The sequence below is a fragment of the Auxenochlorella protothecoides genome, assembly GCF_000733215.1.
Source record: "Auxenochlorella protothecoides strain 0710 unplaced genomic scaffold scaffold18, whole genome shotgun sequence".
In the NCBI taxonomy this organism is placed as follows: Eukaryota; Viridiplantae; Chlorophyta; class Trebouxiophyceae; order Chlorellales; family Chlorellaceae; genus Auxenochlorella; species Auxenochlorella protothecoides.
Window position 1 is genome coordinate 499,899 of NW_011934213.1, and position 14,557 is coordinate 514,455.

Below are 14,557 nucleotides of genomic sequence, written 5' to 3' on the forward strand. Positions count from 1 at the left end.
GCTGACCCTGGCACCCCAGGCCGGGGGGGCCAAGGGCCTCCCGGCGGCGCGGCGCTCGGGTACGCGCCGCCGGGCGCGGCGCTGGGCTACGCGGGGGCAGGCGCCGGGCTGCACCGCCCCCTCAGCTCCCAGTCCGGCACGGTGCCGGGCCCGTCGCCGCTCAGCGGCGGCCGCTCGCCCGCGGGGATGGACTACGCCCTGCCTCTGGGCCTGCAGCAGCAGCAGCAGGGGGGGGTGCAGGGAGCGGGGGCGTACGCCCAGTCGGGCCCCGGCGACCCCGCGCGGCGTCTGCAGCCTGCCTACGGCGCCCCGAGCTCTGCGCCCGAGTACGGCGCCGCGCCGCCGCCCTACGTGATGGCCGGCTCGCACACGAGGGCAGGCGGGCGCTCGCCGCCGCCCTCTGCCCTCGGCAGCACGGGGTTTGCGGGCGACGGCGGCGCCGCGCTGCGCGAGGAGCTGCGCCGGCGCCAGCGCGCCACGCAGCCGGAGCGGCGCGCCCGGAACCGCGAGCTGGGCGCCGGTCCCTACGACTCGCCCGCCACCTCGGCCGGGTCGGCGGGGCCGGGCGGGGACGGCCCCGCCGCCAGCTTCGCGTCGGGCGGCGCCGCCAGCGCCGGCGGCGCCAGCAACGGCGAGGCCTCGCCCGCCGACTTCACGCCCTCGCCCTTCGAGGACCCCAGCTTCCAGAGCCTGATGGCGCTGGTGGCCGCCAACAGCGGCCAGGCCCCAGGGTCGGGCCACGGCGTGGAGGCCGCGCTGGGCTTGACCCCGGGGGGCATGCAGGCGCCGCTGTCGGACGGCACCTCCCCCCGCGGCGGCGCGATGGGCGGGGCCGGCGGCGCCGCGCCCCGGGCCCTCCCGCACCAGGGCTTCGCGCAGGGCCACCCGGGCATGCCCCAGATGCCCGGCAACACCAAGCGCAAAGCGGGTGCGGTGTGGTTGTGTGCGTGTGATCGACGGGGATTCGGAGCGGAGACCGGTGTGCGGGGCGCCGTCCAGGTGCCATCCGCGCCGGTGAGGTGCTCACGGCGATTGGCCGGTGGCCCCTCGTGACACGCCGCTCGCTGCCCACCCGAGCCCACGCGCTCCCCGTGCAGACACCTCGCTGGAGGCGTGGATGGCGATGCACAAGTCGCTGGACGTGGACCTGTCCCTGCCCCCCAACCTGGCCCAGGTGCGAGTCCGGCGCGGGGCCGCGGGGGGTCTGCGAGACTGGGTGCTCCCGCCGCGCCCCTGCCCGGCTGTGCCACACGCGCCGTGGCCCAGCCCAGACGCTTCCCGGTCCGCTGCACCTCCAATCACCGCCCGCACCCACCCCACACTCGCGCGCAGATGTCCAACCTCTTCCCCTCGCTGCTGCCCACGGAGGGCAGCTGGGGCGGGGCCTACTCCATCGTCGGCCTGCCGCCGCGCGGCCCAGCGCCCGGCAGCCTGCAGGACGCGGGCCCCGGCGCCGCACCGGCGCCGCCGGGGGGCGCGGCGATGTCCGCGCAGCGGGGCGGCGACGAGGCGACGCTCATGGACGAGGGCCCGTCGCTGTCGTTCGGGCCGCTGGTCCCGCTGGCGGAGCAGGGCGGCCCGGGCGCCGCGCCCGCGGGGCCGGCCGCCTCCACCGGCCAGCCAGTGCCGGTGGTGCCCCAAGGGGGGCACGCTCCCTCGGCTTCCTCCCCCCCCTCCCCCCCGCGCGCGGCGACAAGCTGGAGCCGGCGGCGCTGGGCGACGATGTGGCGCAGGTCTCTCTGTCCACCATGAGCCGCATGCAGGCCATGTTCCAGGCGGCGCTGCGCCAGGAGATCCCCTACTCCCAGCTGGAGGAGTTCCTGCGGGCGCACAACCTGCTGCCGGACGGCACGCCGGCGGGGGCGGGGGGCGGCACCCCCCCGCGGGCGCCCACGCCCACGCAGCAGCCGGGGCCCACAGGCCTGACGGACATGAAGAGCATTGAGGCCGCGCTGCCAGAGTACCCCGCCGGTTCCCATGGCCACCGGATCTGAGGCGCCACGCTGGTGGCGAGGGCCAGGCGCCGCCCGCCCACCCATCATTCGACATGCACCCGCTCCTGACCCATTGTCTGCACCCTATGTTGCAGAGCCCCTGTATGAAACTGACGACACCGCTCTCGCACACAGCATTGGAGGGCACACCCCACGCCGAGTTACCCGCGCGCCCTGGCCCCCGAGGAGAGCCCCGTGCGCGCAGGAATCACCGCGTCGGATTGCTGGGCCGGCGACGCGGGCGACGAGCACATGTCCCGGCGAACACCTTCGGTGGGTGCAGATCAGCGTTGCAATCAATTCTGGACCCGCTGCACCGTGCCGGGAGAGGCTTGTCGCTTGAGCGATCTGGGGCCAGCGCGTCCTGGGCGTGCCGATGCAGTGAGGGCGCAGCCTGGCATGGCGCGCGTGGCCCGCCAGATGTGGTCGGTTTCCAACGGACTGGGGCAGGGCCGCGCCTTTTCCATCATCGTGGCCGTGTGCGTGACGCTGCTGGTGGACAACTGGCTGCGTGGAGCCTTCCACCTCCTTGCGCTGGAGCACATCCGGGGCGGAGCGGACTGGGATACCCTGCATGCCCGACCCTCCCCCCTGGGTGGGGAGGCCGGGGACACCTCCACAGCGCCGGGCTGGAAACTGCCTGCAGAGTACAAGGCACAGGTTGGAGACGATATGTGCTGCCGATTCAAGGGGATGCTGCTCGAGCTGGGCCCTCGAGCACTCTATTCATGCATGGCAACGTCCCCAGCTTTTGAATTTCAGCTCCAGTGGGGCTGGTGTGTGACAGCGTGCCTCTGCAGTGATGCACCAGGGCGTGGGTCGAATTCGAATCACCCATCCTCCCCTCCATCAGATCGTGGTGGCGGTCCCCCTCTCGCCCAGCGGCCGTGACTGGATCAAGGCAGGCCGGGCCTGGCGGCGGGGCCTGCGCGCCGCATACGTGGCCGACTTCAACGCCGATGCCGAGCTGCGGCTGGACGGCGGCCTGCACGGCGAGGAGTTCATCTATCTCAACTCCACCGACATCCCCTTCCACTACTACGGCAAGGCGGCCATGGTCCCCTCCGTAGCCCACGAGCACTTTGGTCAGTACAACTACAAGTGGATGCTGTACGGCGACGACGACACCATCTGGTTCCTGGACTCTGTGGTCAACATTGTCAAGGGGTGCGCGGTTTTGTGGGAAGGGGGGGGGAGGCCTGGGCAGATGTGGGAGACTGTGGAGGTGTTCATGACATTCAGCGACGCTGGGTGCTGTAGGCGTGGGGCCCTTCAGAGCATTACATGGTCAGTTGTCGTCTTGGGAATGTTGCTGGGTTCACCAACGCCTGCTGAGGTTCCCCAGACGATGTGCCTGGGGCTAAGCCAGATGTTGCATGCCGAAGCACCCGGGCCCCGGCCACAGACCACCCCATTCACATCGGCGCTGCGCTCCCAGCTTCGCGCTGTCCGTACGACTGCTTTGCTTGCACACGGCAACACACCCTTGATTTGTCTGCTCTGCCTCCCCTTCCATGATCCAACACATTAACCCCCAACACCCTGCACAGGCTCGACCCAGACATGCCGCACCTGATCACCGACCACCTCTGGTTCTGGGGCCACACAGAGGGCTCCCCCTCGCACCCCGTCCATCCGGCGGCGGATGCCCCCCGCTGCCTGCCCTGCGGCTACAACACCAGCCTCCTGGCGGGGCTGGCGCTGCCCTTCGACCCGCCCCTGGCCTGCCCCTTCTGCACCTGGCAGAAGCTCTGCGCGGCGGACGTCAAGCGGCGCTCTATTTATGGCGACGACTGCGGATTCAGGCCGCGGTACCCGCCGGTGAGACCCGGCACGGGGTGGAGGGGTGCAGGCTGTGCAGTGTGGATGGGGTCTCTTCCCGGGGGAGGGGGGGGGAGCAATGCGAGCCGTGTGCACTCGTCTCAGGCTCGCGCAGAGGGAGGGGCTGAACTCGTGCCGGCTCCACAGGACAGGCCACAGGAGCAGAGACAGCACGTGGCCTCACACCCTAACCCTTCCCGAGACCCTGCTGCCCTCAGGAGGCAGAGTTCTTGGCGCACGGCGGCGGCGGCATCATCCTCAGCGTGGGACTGATGCGCATGCTCTCGGTGGACTACATGCGGGTGGGTGGTGGGATGTGGGGGCCGAGTGCATCGAGCGGCATTGCGACGAGGCATCCAGGGCTGGAGGCCGGACAGAGGAAACATCTGGTCGTTAATGTCGAACAATCTTCCATTCAGTCCACATCCCTGCTGCAATCTTGCCTCGTGCTCTTCACAAAGATTCGCCCCCCCTTCTACACACACTCGAAGAAATGCATCGGCACGCGGTTCAAGCCTGGCGACGTGTTTGGAGGCGACACCTTGTTCTCCCACTGCGCTTTCTTCACGGGGGTAGCCCCCACGGATCCCGGGTACTACTTCCAAGACCCAGAGTACAACGCATTCGACCAAGGGGGCCAGCTGGTGAGTTGCGTGCCTGTGGCTGCCATGTCTTACTGGAAATGGTTGTGGAACTGGCAACTGTGAGCAGGCTCTTCATCCATTTCCCCACATGCAAGTGATCCCCGACTCCCCGGCATGCATGCGCTCGGAAAATGCAGTCCCTCCCTCTCATCTCCCTGCCCCCCTACACCCCACACCTCCCCCACAGCTCCTCAACAGCGTGGACCTGATGTACAGCTACCTGAAGCGGTCGTGCTGCAACGCGCAGTGCGAGGCCCGCCTGGCTGCCCTCACCACGCTGCACGCCCGCGGCATGCACTTCAAGGAGCCCTCGGCCGCCATGGACACCGCGCGGCTCATCATCCGGCTGCGGGAGATGTACCTGGCCGTGCGGGAGGAGGCGACCAAGGAGGGGCGCCGGGCGCAGCACGAGGAGGTGCCCCCCTCCTGGGATAATCACAAGAAGTGCTATTGATGGGCATGGAGGCGATGAAGTTTGGAATGTAACCTTGCGCGACTTGGGGTTCACTGCATGAGGAAGGGGGGAGAGGGGGGGGGTTGACAAGGCCCATCACAGGATCAGAATCTGGGGCGCGCGCAGGGCCCGTGTCACGTTCGCCGTTTCCTCATCCTTTGGGCGCTGGTGCAAATCTTGTGCTCGCGACTGGCAGTCTTGATCCGGATGCATCTTGGCCCTGTGCACCCACATTTGCAGTGAAGCATCCGGATCAGGATTGTTGTATGTGATGCAAGCTTGAACAACCGCTCGAAATGGCCACTGCGCCCTGCAGCAGTGTGCATGCTGGCTCGGCCCTGACCCCACGCCCAAAAAGTCAACCAGCCCCACTGGCCAGGCGGGGCCAGGGGCGCACCCTCCTGTCCCACAGAATGAACATTACGATGTCAAAGGCCGGCGGGGCGCAGCCCAGGCCGGGAATGGCCCGTGCGTCTGCGAACGGCACGCAGGCCCCCCCTTCGGTGAGCAGAATCGAGTGGTAGAGTCCGGACGGGCGGGGAGGGAACGGGTTGGAGGGGCCACATACGATGTTTTCCGTTATTTCTCGGGACTTTCTTTCACCTGGGCATACTATGGCAGCGGGCATTGACCGATCCCGTCATCACGTCGACGCCCGCTCGCTGTCCTCCCATTCGGAGCAGGGGGTGCTGCACCCCGGCTTCCCAGGCCGAGCCGCCCCTTGCATGCTCATGTGTATGGAAGTGGGCAGCCTTTCTATAACTTTAAGGCATGCCTTCGTCAGTGGGAAAAGACACACCTTGGCTTGGTCCCCCACACACAACCTTGCACCCCTCACCCTCCCACCCCCAGGCCGCCCCCACCCCCCAGCCCCCCGCGGATCGCCGCTCGCCCGCGGCCGAGCGGCGGTCGGCCCGGGCTGCCAAGCGCGCGCGCCACGCGGCGGTGTACCAGGCCTCGGCCCTGGCGGCCACCTTTGGCATCGTGGCGCTGGCGGTGGGTGCCACCGCGCTGCGCATCACGCGCCACCTGGACGCCGGCGACCCGCTCCCCCTGGGTGAGCTGGCCGGCACGCTGGTCCTCATGGCAGGCTCCGCGGTGGCCATGGAGATGTACGCGCGCTGGGCGCACCGTGTGCTTTGGCACGACGCGGCCTGGGGCTGGGCGCTACACGCCAGCCACCACGCGCCGCGCGAGGGCGCCTTCGAGGCCAACGACCTCTTCGCGCTGGCCAACGCGCTGCCGGCCATGGGCCTCTGCCTTTACGGCTTTCTCCGGCCCGACGCCCTGGGTGGCGCCCTCTTCGGTGCGGGCCTGGGCGTCACCCTCTTTGGCATCTCCTACATGTTTGTGCACGATGGCCTTGTCCACCGCCGCTTCCCCGTTGGGCCCATCGCCGACGTGCCGGTGCTGCGCCGCATCGCTGCGGCGCACAAGCTGCACCACTCCGACAAATACGGGGGGGTGCCCTTCGGCATGTTCCTAGGGCCGCAGGTGAGCATGCGTGGGTGTTTCAGGACAGAGGGAGAGGGAAGGGGGATTTGAGGTGGCTTTGGGGGGCACCAGGGGCGCCAGCGCATGCGTGGAGGTGGCTACAAGGACCGTAGGGCCCTACAGTGGCATGAACTGCTGTGCTGGTAGAGTTGAGTAGCATGGATAGGTGCCGAGAACTTGGCCAGGCGCCAGAGGGTCCCGCTCTTGACTCTGCATGGCGTTGCCCGGGTACACTCACCAGCAAAAACACACTGGAAACTCACCCAGGAGCTGGAGGCGGTGGGGGCGGGTCTAGACCTCGAAGCACTGCTCGCCGCTCAGAGCGCGAAACGTGGCGCCAAGGACGCAGACCCCCTGGCCGATCCCTGATTGCTGCCCTGGGACCAGGGCAGGCAAGCACCTGCAGCAGCAGCGCAGGTCCTGCACGATTCCCACCCTTGGACGCTTCCCCTTAGCCTTCCCCCTTCGCCTTTCTTGCCATACCTTTCATGCTATGCCAGAATCCATCCCTCTGAGTCGCACGCGCCGCTCGCATTCTTTGAGACCCCCGCATGTACGACCTGACACCCCTCTCTTCCCAGGGAAGCCGCCTGATCGACTGCCACGTCTCCCCTTTTCGATTTCCGTTGTGTTGCGTCTGCCCATAGCCATGCTGCCCCCCCCCCATTTTTGCTATTGTCTTCCCAGCCAGCCGTGGAATCGGAGGGCTCGTTGGTGGGGCTGCCCTGCTCCACGCTTGCACGGCGCTGCCCCTCCTGGTTCCGTTCACCTCGCACCCTCCCCATGCACGTCTGTGTTTGTAACAAACTGCGCAAGTGTTGAGCTAAAGGTTTGTGTGAGGCAAGGTGCGGGGGCCCAGCCACACTTGGGAGGTTGATGACAGCATGCCCCTTGACAAGTTGAGCAAAGGACTGTTCAATGGCAATTCTGGACTCAGGACACGTCCATGAACTGTGCAGTGCTCAACAACCTCGGGCCTTCCAGTTTGGACAAGAGGGGCAGCATTGTTGCGACCCTCGACCCGGTGAGAGATGAGGGGTCCACCATGTGTCACGCGAACCTCCTGGACCCCTTGCCGCTCCAAGAGGGTCGCGCCCTGCCCGATGGGCCGGCAGCCCCACCGTCGCTGCTGGACATGGTGAACAACTGGCGGCGGGCCAGCTCCTCGTCTGCCAGCTCCTCTTCGGGGGTGGAAACCGGGGCGTGCGCCGCCGGCGTGCCCTCTGCGGTGGGGGCCTCGGCCCGGGGCGCCCCTCCCCCACCGATGCGCAGCACGGAGGAGAGGCTCTTGCCCAGGCTCCGAAGGCTGCCGCTGCGGCCCCCCTCCTCCAGCCCCGCAGCCGCTGCCGCGAGGCTGGGATCGGAGGCCAGGGCCGCCAGGCGGTCAGCCTCCAGCTCCTGCCAGGTCTTGATCCCGGGCTTGAAGGAGCTGGCGGCCGCCGGGGCGGGGCGCGCAGTCACGGGTCCCGATTTCCCCGTGCCCGCCGCGCGGCGCCCGCTCCAGCTCTTTGTCACGGCCGCCTGCGCCTTGCCCTCTCTCCGCCGCCGGTCCCAGACCAGCAATGCGATGACGACGACGATGGCCGTCCCCGCCACGGCGCCCACGCTCACCGCCACAATCGCTGCGACGCTGAGGCCGCCCCCACCTCCCCCAACAGGTTTCGCCCACGGCGAGGGAGGGGCCGGGGGGGGCGGCGCGTCTGGCGGTGGCGGGGACTCTTACGGGCTGGGAGGCGGGCTGGGGACCTCCGGTACTGGGGACAGGTTGGTGATGGACCCCGTGCCCGAGAAGAGGACGTGGAGTCCCTCAAGCGTCAGGCCGCCTGCAGGCATGGGAAGCGGTGTGGAGTTGGATGGCTGGGGGTACGGCAGCGGCGGGGCGGGCCGTGTTGGAGAGAGACCAGGCATGTGGCACGCAGTCGCGGCGTAGGAGTCTGAGGCTTGCCTCCAAAAACACCCTTGTACTGGACCTTCCATCAGCTATGTCGCCCTTTTGCGCCCCTTTATGAAGACCCCGGACCCTTTCAGCATCACCCCCAGCTCGTCAACCCCTACTCACCGGCTTGCAGCGCGGAGATGAGCGTGCCATTGTCGATCTTCCCCTGCAGCCGCGCGGTCAGGCGCCCGGCGTTACGGGTAGTGGTCGCGAGGAACAGGTGGGCTCCATCCATGCCCGACGACACGCGCGAGGAGGCGCCGGCCACCCCCGGCGGCGGGGGCGGGGGCGGCCAGGGCCTCTCCATGCGGCAGTTGCAGCACAGCCCCTCCACGCCAGACTTGGTGTAGGTGGTGGGGCTGATGGTCGACCCGGGGGCGTTGCGCTGCTTCTCCAAGCAGGCCTCGCTGCAGGCCGCCATGTCGGGCTCCACCGTGTGGAAGATGGAGTTGCAGGCCGTACTGCTGTCCTGCAACAGGCGGCGGCTGGCGGGGGGAGGGGCTAAGGGGCTGGTCTCGGCGTCCAGGTTGCAGTTGCAGCAAATTGCGCCTGTGAGGAGAGTGGGCAGCAGGGGAGTGGGTCAGGCAGGGATATAAATCGGGGAGAGCTGTCAAGAGGGCCCAGCAGGAACCACTGGAGCATCACTTGGTCCACGACATGGAGCTGCACACCACCAGGATCCCTGCAGCAGATGCATGGAGCTGCGCATCCAGGAATTCTCCGGCCCCACAACTCCCATCGCAACTGAGCCCACTGCAAGGGTGCTCCCCCAACCCATCAGAAACGCACCCTCCGCCGTGTATGTCTCTGGAGCGACGGTGCTCCCGGCGCCTGCATCCACCCAGCCCTGGCAGTTCACGGAGCACAGGGCGGCGGTGGGGACCGGAAAGTCTGCCGCCGTGGCGCAGAGGGAGGTGGGGTTGGTGGTGGAGATGGTGGGCTCGACCCCAGACTTAAAACCCTGCTGGCTGCTGAAGGTCCAGGGGTCATACATCATGCTGCTCAAGGCATCTGACACGGCCTTCGTCTCAGAGGGCAGGAGGGAGTAGGGACAGCCCACGAGGGTGATTATGGCATGGTACACCAACTTATCGGCGCCCACTGCAGGAAGGGGAAGCGAGGGGCCGGTGGGGACAATGACTGCCGGGGACCCCTGAGCTCTAAGCTGTGGCGGGTGCGAGAGTCGAACATAATGCATGCATATATCCTGCCCTTCAAGCCGTGTCGAGGCTGCAGCAGGCTGCCTACCTGCGTGATGCACAAGGGAAGCCAAGATCAGGAGCCTCCAGGCCCAAGGTAGCATGGCTGAGCGGCGTAGCGACAATTTGCCGGGGGGGCGGCTTGGTGCTGGGGCAGGAATCCTGGATCACGAGACGACCCAGTGTTGAGGTTGCATAGCTCTTGAAAGTTTCATCACGCGTGAAGATGTCTGTGACGTGGAACGTTCTCCGAAAGGGTGAGCATCTGCAGATCCGCGGCCTAGTGCCCGAGAATTGGGATCCTTCGGCTGACCTTCATAAACATATGATGAGTATGAGTGGTAAAAAATACTTTGAAGCTCTCCAAGAGGATACTGGGGGTTGGCTCTCATAAGCCCGATACCCCATGTATTCCGAGATGCGACTCGAGGTTGCTTTCTTCCCGCGGAGCGCATCAGCCCGGTTCGCAATTAAGTTCCTGTGCAATACGTGCAGTGCGAGCTGAGGTCTCCTGCGCATTGGAGGTGCAGTAAACTGGCCCTTTTAGACTGAATCGCAGCCAGTAACAAAGCTTTCTCGGGCTGCGGGATTGGAAGGCTCCAATGGGCACCCGACGACCGTGGCCCATCCCTGGCCTCGTCATCGCGACGCTTGCTCTGGCATGCATTCCATCTTGTCTAGCAGAGCAGGTGATAGATCGGAGCGTGTACCTCTCGATGATGCAGTAGCTGGTGCCCTGCCCAGCTCAACAGGGAGTGATCGAAAGTGTGTGTGTTTGTAGAGCAGCGAGATCTTGCCCTGATGGCGCTCCTCTTCCTCCACATTCAGAGCGTATTGAGCGTATCTGACATTCATCTGACAGTGGAAGACGGAGAAGGGGTCGTGCTGGCGTCGCACACCATCCTGCGGGGGGCGACATTGGAGGACGCCCTGACGCTCGAGAAGGGCTGTTCGCTCAAGGTGCGCAGCTGTGGTCGGGCTGCTGGTGGCTTGGTATGTTATAGGTCTCAATTCCAAGGTATCATGCATTGAGTGGTAGCCCTTTCAACACGTATCTGCCCTCCCGGCCCCAGGGCACATGTTGCTGGGGCCTTCAGTACAATCCCGCCCCCTCTCCCCACTCCCCGCTGCCCCCCCTTCCCCAGGCATCCTTCAAGCCAGTGCTGGGGTCGCAGTCCACCATGTTCCTGCCGCAGCAGGCCTTCCTGCGCGTCGACTCGCCGTCAGGCACCGCCACCGTCGCCGTCGCCGCGCGGCCCTCCAAGGCCGGGGACGCGTTGATTGCCACGGCGGGCCACTCCGCGCTCGCCGCACAGCTCGCGCCTGGGCCCACCCGCCTCTCTCTGGTCCTGGGCGACGCCTCCCTGCCCCTCGGACTGGAGGCCGTCCTGGGCACACTGGTGCTGGGCCAGCCGGCGCCGGGCCGGGGCTACAAGGCCCCCGTCCTGGGCCCCCTGCCCGAGATCCAGCACCGGCACCGCCAGCCGGAGCGGCGCGCCAACCCCTTGGCCCCCCTCACCGCCCTCGGCGGGGTGCTGGCCCTGGGCGCCGCCTTCCTCCTGGCCCTGCCGGCCCGCCTGGGGGCCAACCTGAAGGTGGGCGAGGGTGGGGATAATGACGATTGGAACGGGGGGGTGACAGGAGTTTTTAACCCACTGAGAAGAATGTGCAGGGTGCGCGTCTGCTCTGCATCAGGTGCGGGGGCCACAGGAACCCACGTCCCCTCATTCTCGAATGATGGCCTTGCCTCGCTGCAAGGACGCGCTCTTGACAGCCAAATCCCCCAGCCCCCGCACCCCTCCGCATCCCACGCAGGGCTTCCCCGCTGGTGGCAGGGCGGGCCTGGCAGCGCTGGGCTTTCACGCCGCGCTGGCGGCCACGCTGGGCACGCTGGCCCTGTTCTGGCTGCGCCTGACCCTGCTACAGACGCTGCCCGCACTGGGCGCGCTGGGTCTGGTCGTGAACGGGACGGGCAGGGCGCTCGCCGCGACGCGCGCCCCGGCTGCTGGCGGGCGGAAAAAGGCCGAGTGAAGAGGGGGCCTCTGCGCGTGCAGGCTGCCCGGGTTTCGGCCCCGTGGCGCTGGTCTGCAGCACAGGAGCAGGCCCTGCTTCTGCTGTCTTGCCGAAGCTGGGCGCCTGCACTGTGCCTGGGCTCGGGCCTGGGCCCGAGGGGTCCACCCGTTTCCATGGTCTCCCACCCTCTCCCTGCTGTCCACCCCTGCTCCTGCTACTCCGCCCCCCACGGGCCCCATTGTATGTAAGAAAAGTTTACCCTGGTTAACAACGCGGCGCCCATTGGTGCATGGGTGTGTCGAGGACACTGCTTCCCTCCTTGCGATGCTGCGCACGCGGCGAGGGGTGGACGCGCGGGCACCCGAGCCGACCTGCGCTCACAGTCCCATGCCGGTGAGCCCGCCGTAGGGCACGGGAAGGTGGGTGTCGAGCGCAGCGTGCTCAGCGTGCGGGTCCATGTCGTCCAGGAGCATGACCCTGATCTGGAGCGCGACGATGCCGGCCTGGCCGTCGGCAATCTGCTCATCATCCCACTGCAGATGCGGTGGGGGCAGGTAGGGGTGACGGGCTGGCGGGGTCGCTGTGCGCCCTCTCCAATCACGCCTCCGGGAGGCTCAGGCTGCATCCCCAAACCTGGCGCCCTGCAACCAGCGGGTACAGGGCTGATCGCCCGCACCCTGCGCGCCACTGTGCACACGTCATCGGCACGCTCGGCGGCCTGCCCTCACCTTGCGGACGGGCATGAGGACGGGGTCGCCACCCACCAGCATGACCTCGATGCACTTCTTGGCCTCGGCGATGCTGATGTGGCGCTGCTCCACCGCGCTGATGCCCTCCATACCGCTCCGTATGGCCTGTTGCAAGGGGTGGGGACAGGAGGGTCTGCCTTTTCTCAACCCAGGGAGGCAGTGCTGGGCCATGCTCGCCCACCTGTAGGGTCCTGCAACCCAGGCCCGCCCCTGAGCCCTGGGGGCCCAACTCAGACCTGCAACTCCCATCCCCCCCCCGCCGCAGCAGCGCACCTGGGGCAGCAGCTCCAGCATGCGCTCGGTGGTGGCATCTGCCAGGCAGCGGTCGAAGGGGGGCACCACCAGCACGCCGTCCTGGGTCAGGCAGGCCACGTTTGACCCCGGCGCGGCCGCCACGTTCCCCTGCCCGTCCTGCATGATGCCCATGTCGAAGCCCCCGGCCTCGGCGTCGTGCTGACTCAGCACCACCGCCAGGTTGCCGACGCTGCGCAGGGTCGCAAAGTAGTCGGGGATGGCGGGGACGGGGCTGGTCTTGACGTGCCAGCCCCTGAGATACTCTGGAGGGGGAGGGGGGAGAGAGGGAGTGTGGGGGTTGGGAAGGAATCTGGGCCGGGGGAAGAAGGCTGCATCGTGGAAGGAATGGACAGGCAGTTGTGCACAGTGTAGAGGTCCCATGGGAGACTTTGGGGGGGCATGGTGACCTGACCTGGTCCGCCCACCATGCCCGGCAGTCAGCCAGGCACATGTCATGCACACGCGGTTGGTTCTTGCTGACCTTCCTCCTTGCTCTTGGGCAGGGGGGCGGTGGAGGAGACGAGGACATAGAAGGAGGAGGCGGCACAGGTGGTCCCCGCCAGGCCCAGGTCATCTCGTCCAGCGCAGGCGATGACCTTGATGGTGCCTGTTGGGGATGGCAAGGGGCAGGCGCTGTGGGAGTGCACGTGGGGTCAGCGCACGGGCGATCGTGGGTGCTCATGCGCGATGGACCAGGACCCGATGCCCCAAACCTCTCCAGCATGCGCCACCCATGACCCAGGGCATGCCATGGCCCAGGCATGCAGAGGCTCCTCACCGCTCAGCTTGGTGGAGGCGGCCGCCGTCTCCAGCACCGTTCGTGCCATCTGATCAACGCCCAAGTCTGGTGCCAGGGGTATGTCTGCCTTGACCATGGAGAGGAAGAGCCTGGGGTGGCGGAGAGGGGGACGAGGATTGGTAGAGGGGGGGCTTGGGCATGACTCGTCGCTCTTTATCCTGATCCGACATGCCCAATGATATGGAAAGAAAGGTATGCCTCAGCAGCACGGTTCCCATGCATCAAGACCCCGACCAGGGACACATGGTACTCTGCTGCACCACCCATGCATCCACACCTCTGCAGGTGCCGCTTGAGCAGGTAGATGTGGCCGTCCTCCAGGCGCAGTGTCTCGTAGACGGCGTGCCCCCGGTGGAAACCGTGCTCGTCCGCATGCAGGAGCATGAGCGCTGGGTCGGTCACGATCCCACCCAGCTCGCTGGAGAAGAAGGCGGCGGCGCGCTCCCTCTGCCAGCGGGACTGGCGGGCGTACATGGCCTCGATGGCCTGCGGAGGGGGTATGGGCAGGGACGTTTCATGCATGGGCTGACCCCCCACACCCATCGTGTGGGGGCATGGGCATCCGGTGGGACACCGAGCCTCACAGCGAGTGGCCCCGCCGCCCACAGCGCACCTCATCGGCGTCCAGTCGGCGCACTGGGTAGGTACGGGTGCTCGTGGGAGCAATAGGAGTATCCAAGCCCGCCGTCGCGCGCGGAGCATGACCTCGTCGGCCGACACACTCGTGCCGCCTAGGGTGCAGGGGTGGTCTTGTCTTGAACCACGCCGTTGGACTCGGAGACGGAACCACACACATCGCGCTGGGAGCGCTCCACGCGTGTGAAACTGGTGATATCATTGCATTATGCACTTTGAATTGGCTGGGAAGAGGATGTGGTCTCCGGGCGCCACAGCTTCAGGCGTGCTTATCTGGGATGCAGTGCTCCACAACAGCAAGCTTGTGCTGCAGAGGGCAAAGTTCCCGATGAATATATGCGATGTATTCTTTTGAATCTGCATGAGGCTCCCAAGCTTCGTGCGGTGAAAGGTGCACGATCCATGTCGCGAAGTTGAACGATAACGATGCGTACGAAGGAGGGGGTGCAAGCCTCCTCACCAGTGAGAATGTGATGATCAGCACTGCAGCTGATAAGATATCCCCAGGTCTTGTCTCTGCAGTA

The 14,557-nt window shown here is 66.9% G+C and overlaps 5 protein-coding genes across 5 annotated transcripts in view; 3 read left to right on the forward strand and 2 right to left on the reverse strand.

The window, feature by feature from the left end:
- Nucleotides 1-4,913, forward strand: part of F751_1824 (hypothetical protein) — a gene marked incomplete at both ends in the record, with an annotated part of 7,424 nt that extends 2,511 nt beyond the window's left edge. The window contains 11 exons of the mRNA XM_011399531.1: nt 126-520; nt 1,098-1,174; nt 1,333-1,395; nt 1,698-1,816; nt 2,138-2,267; nt 2,445-2,654; nt 2,848-3,161; nt 3,545-3,815; nt 4,034-4,117; nt 4,277-4,459; nt 4,647-4,913. Of these exons, the coding sequence (XP_011397833.1) occupies nt 126-520; nt 1,098-1,174; nt 1,333-1,395; nt 1,698-1,816; nt 2,138-2,267; nt 2,445-2,654; nt 2,848-3,161; nt 3,545-3,815; nt 4,034-4,117; nt 4,277-4,459; nt 4,647-4,913 (2,113 nt within the window). The remainder of the gene's footprint in view (nt 1-125; nt 521-1,097; nt 1,175-1,332; nt 1,396-1,697; nt 1,817-2,137; nt 2,268-2,444; nt 2,655-2,847; nt 3,162-3,544; nt 3,816-4,033; nt 4,118-4,276; nt 4,460-4,646) is intronic.
- Nucleotides 4,914-5,326: 413 nt separating this feature from the next.
- Nucleotides 5,327-6,776, forward strand: F751_1825 (Beta-carotene hydroxylase; the record flags this gene model as incomplete). The annotated part of the gene is made up of 3 exons (XM_011399532.1): nt 5,327-5,416; nt 5,766-6,407; nt 6,675-6,776. The coding sequence occupies 3 exons, from the start codon at nt 5,327-5,329 to the stop codon at nt 6,774-6,776; spliced, it is 834 nt and encodes a 277-aa protein (XP_011397834.1).
- A 681-nt stretch (nt 6,777-7,457) lies between these two features.
- F751_1826 (hypothetical protein) lies at nt 7,458-9,646 on the reverse strand (the record flags this gene model as incomplete). Its single annotated transcript, XM_011399533.1, has 5 exons — nt 7,458-7,826; nt 8,154-8,230; nt 8,467-8,509; nt 8,678-8,892; nt 9,133-9,646. The coding sequence occupies 5 exons, from the start codon at nt 9,644-9,646 to the stop codon at nt 7,458-7,460; spliced, it is 1,218 nt and encodes a 405-aa protein (XP_011397835.1).
- A 697-nt stretch (nt 9,647-10,343) lies between these two features.
- On the forward strand, nt 10,344-11,573 carry F751_1827 (Dolichyl-diphosphooligosaccharide-protein glycosyltransferase subunit 2; the record flags this gene model as incomplete). Its single annotated transcript, XM_011399534.1, has 3 exons — nt 10,344-10,502; nt 10,688-11,137; nt 11,358-11,573. 3 exons carry the CDS (start codon nt 10,344-10,346, stop codon nt 11,571-11,573), a joined length of 825 nt encoding a protein of 274 aa, XP_011397836.1.
- A 359-nt stretch (nt 11,574-11,932) lies between these two features.
- F751_1828 (Branched-chain-amino-acid aminotransferase-like protein 3, chloroplastic) lies at nt 11,933-13,919 on the reverse strand (the record flags this gene model as incomplete). Its single annotated transcript, XM_011399535.1, has 6 exons — nt 11,933-12,088; nt 12,284-12,409; nt 12,578-12,861; nt 13,080-13,205; nt 13,377-13,486; nt 13,675-13,919. 6 exons carry the CDS (start codon nt 13,917-13,919, stop codon nt 11,933-11,935), a joined length of 1,047 nt encoding a protein of 348 aa, XP_011397837.1.
- Between the last annotated feature and the right edge of the window lie 638 nt (nt 13,920-14,557).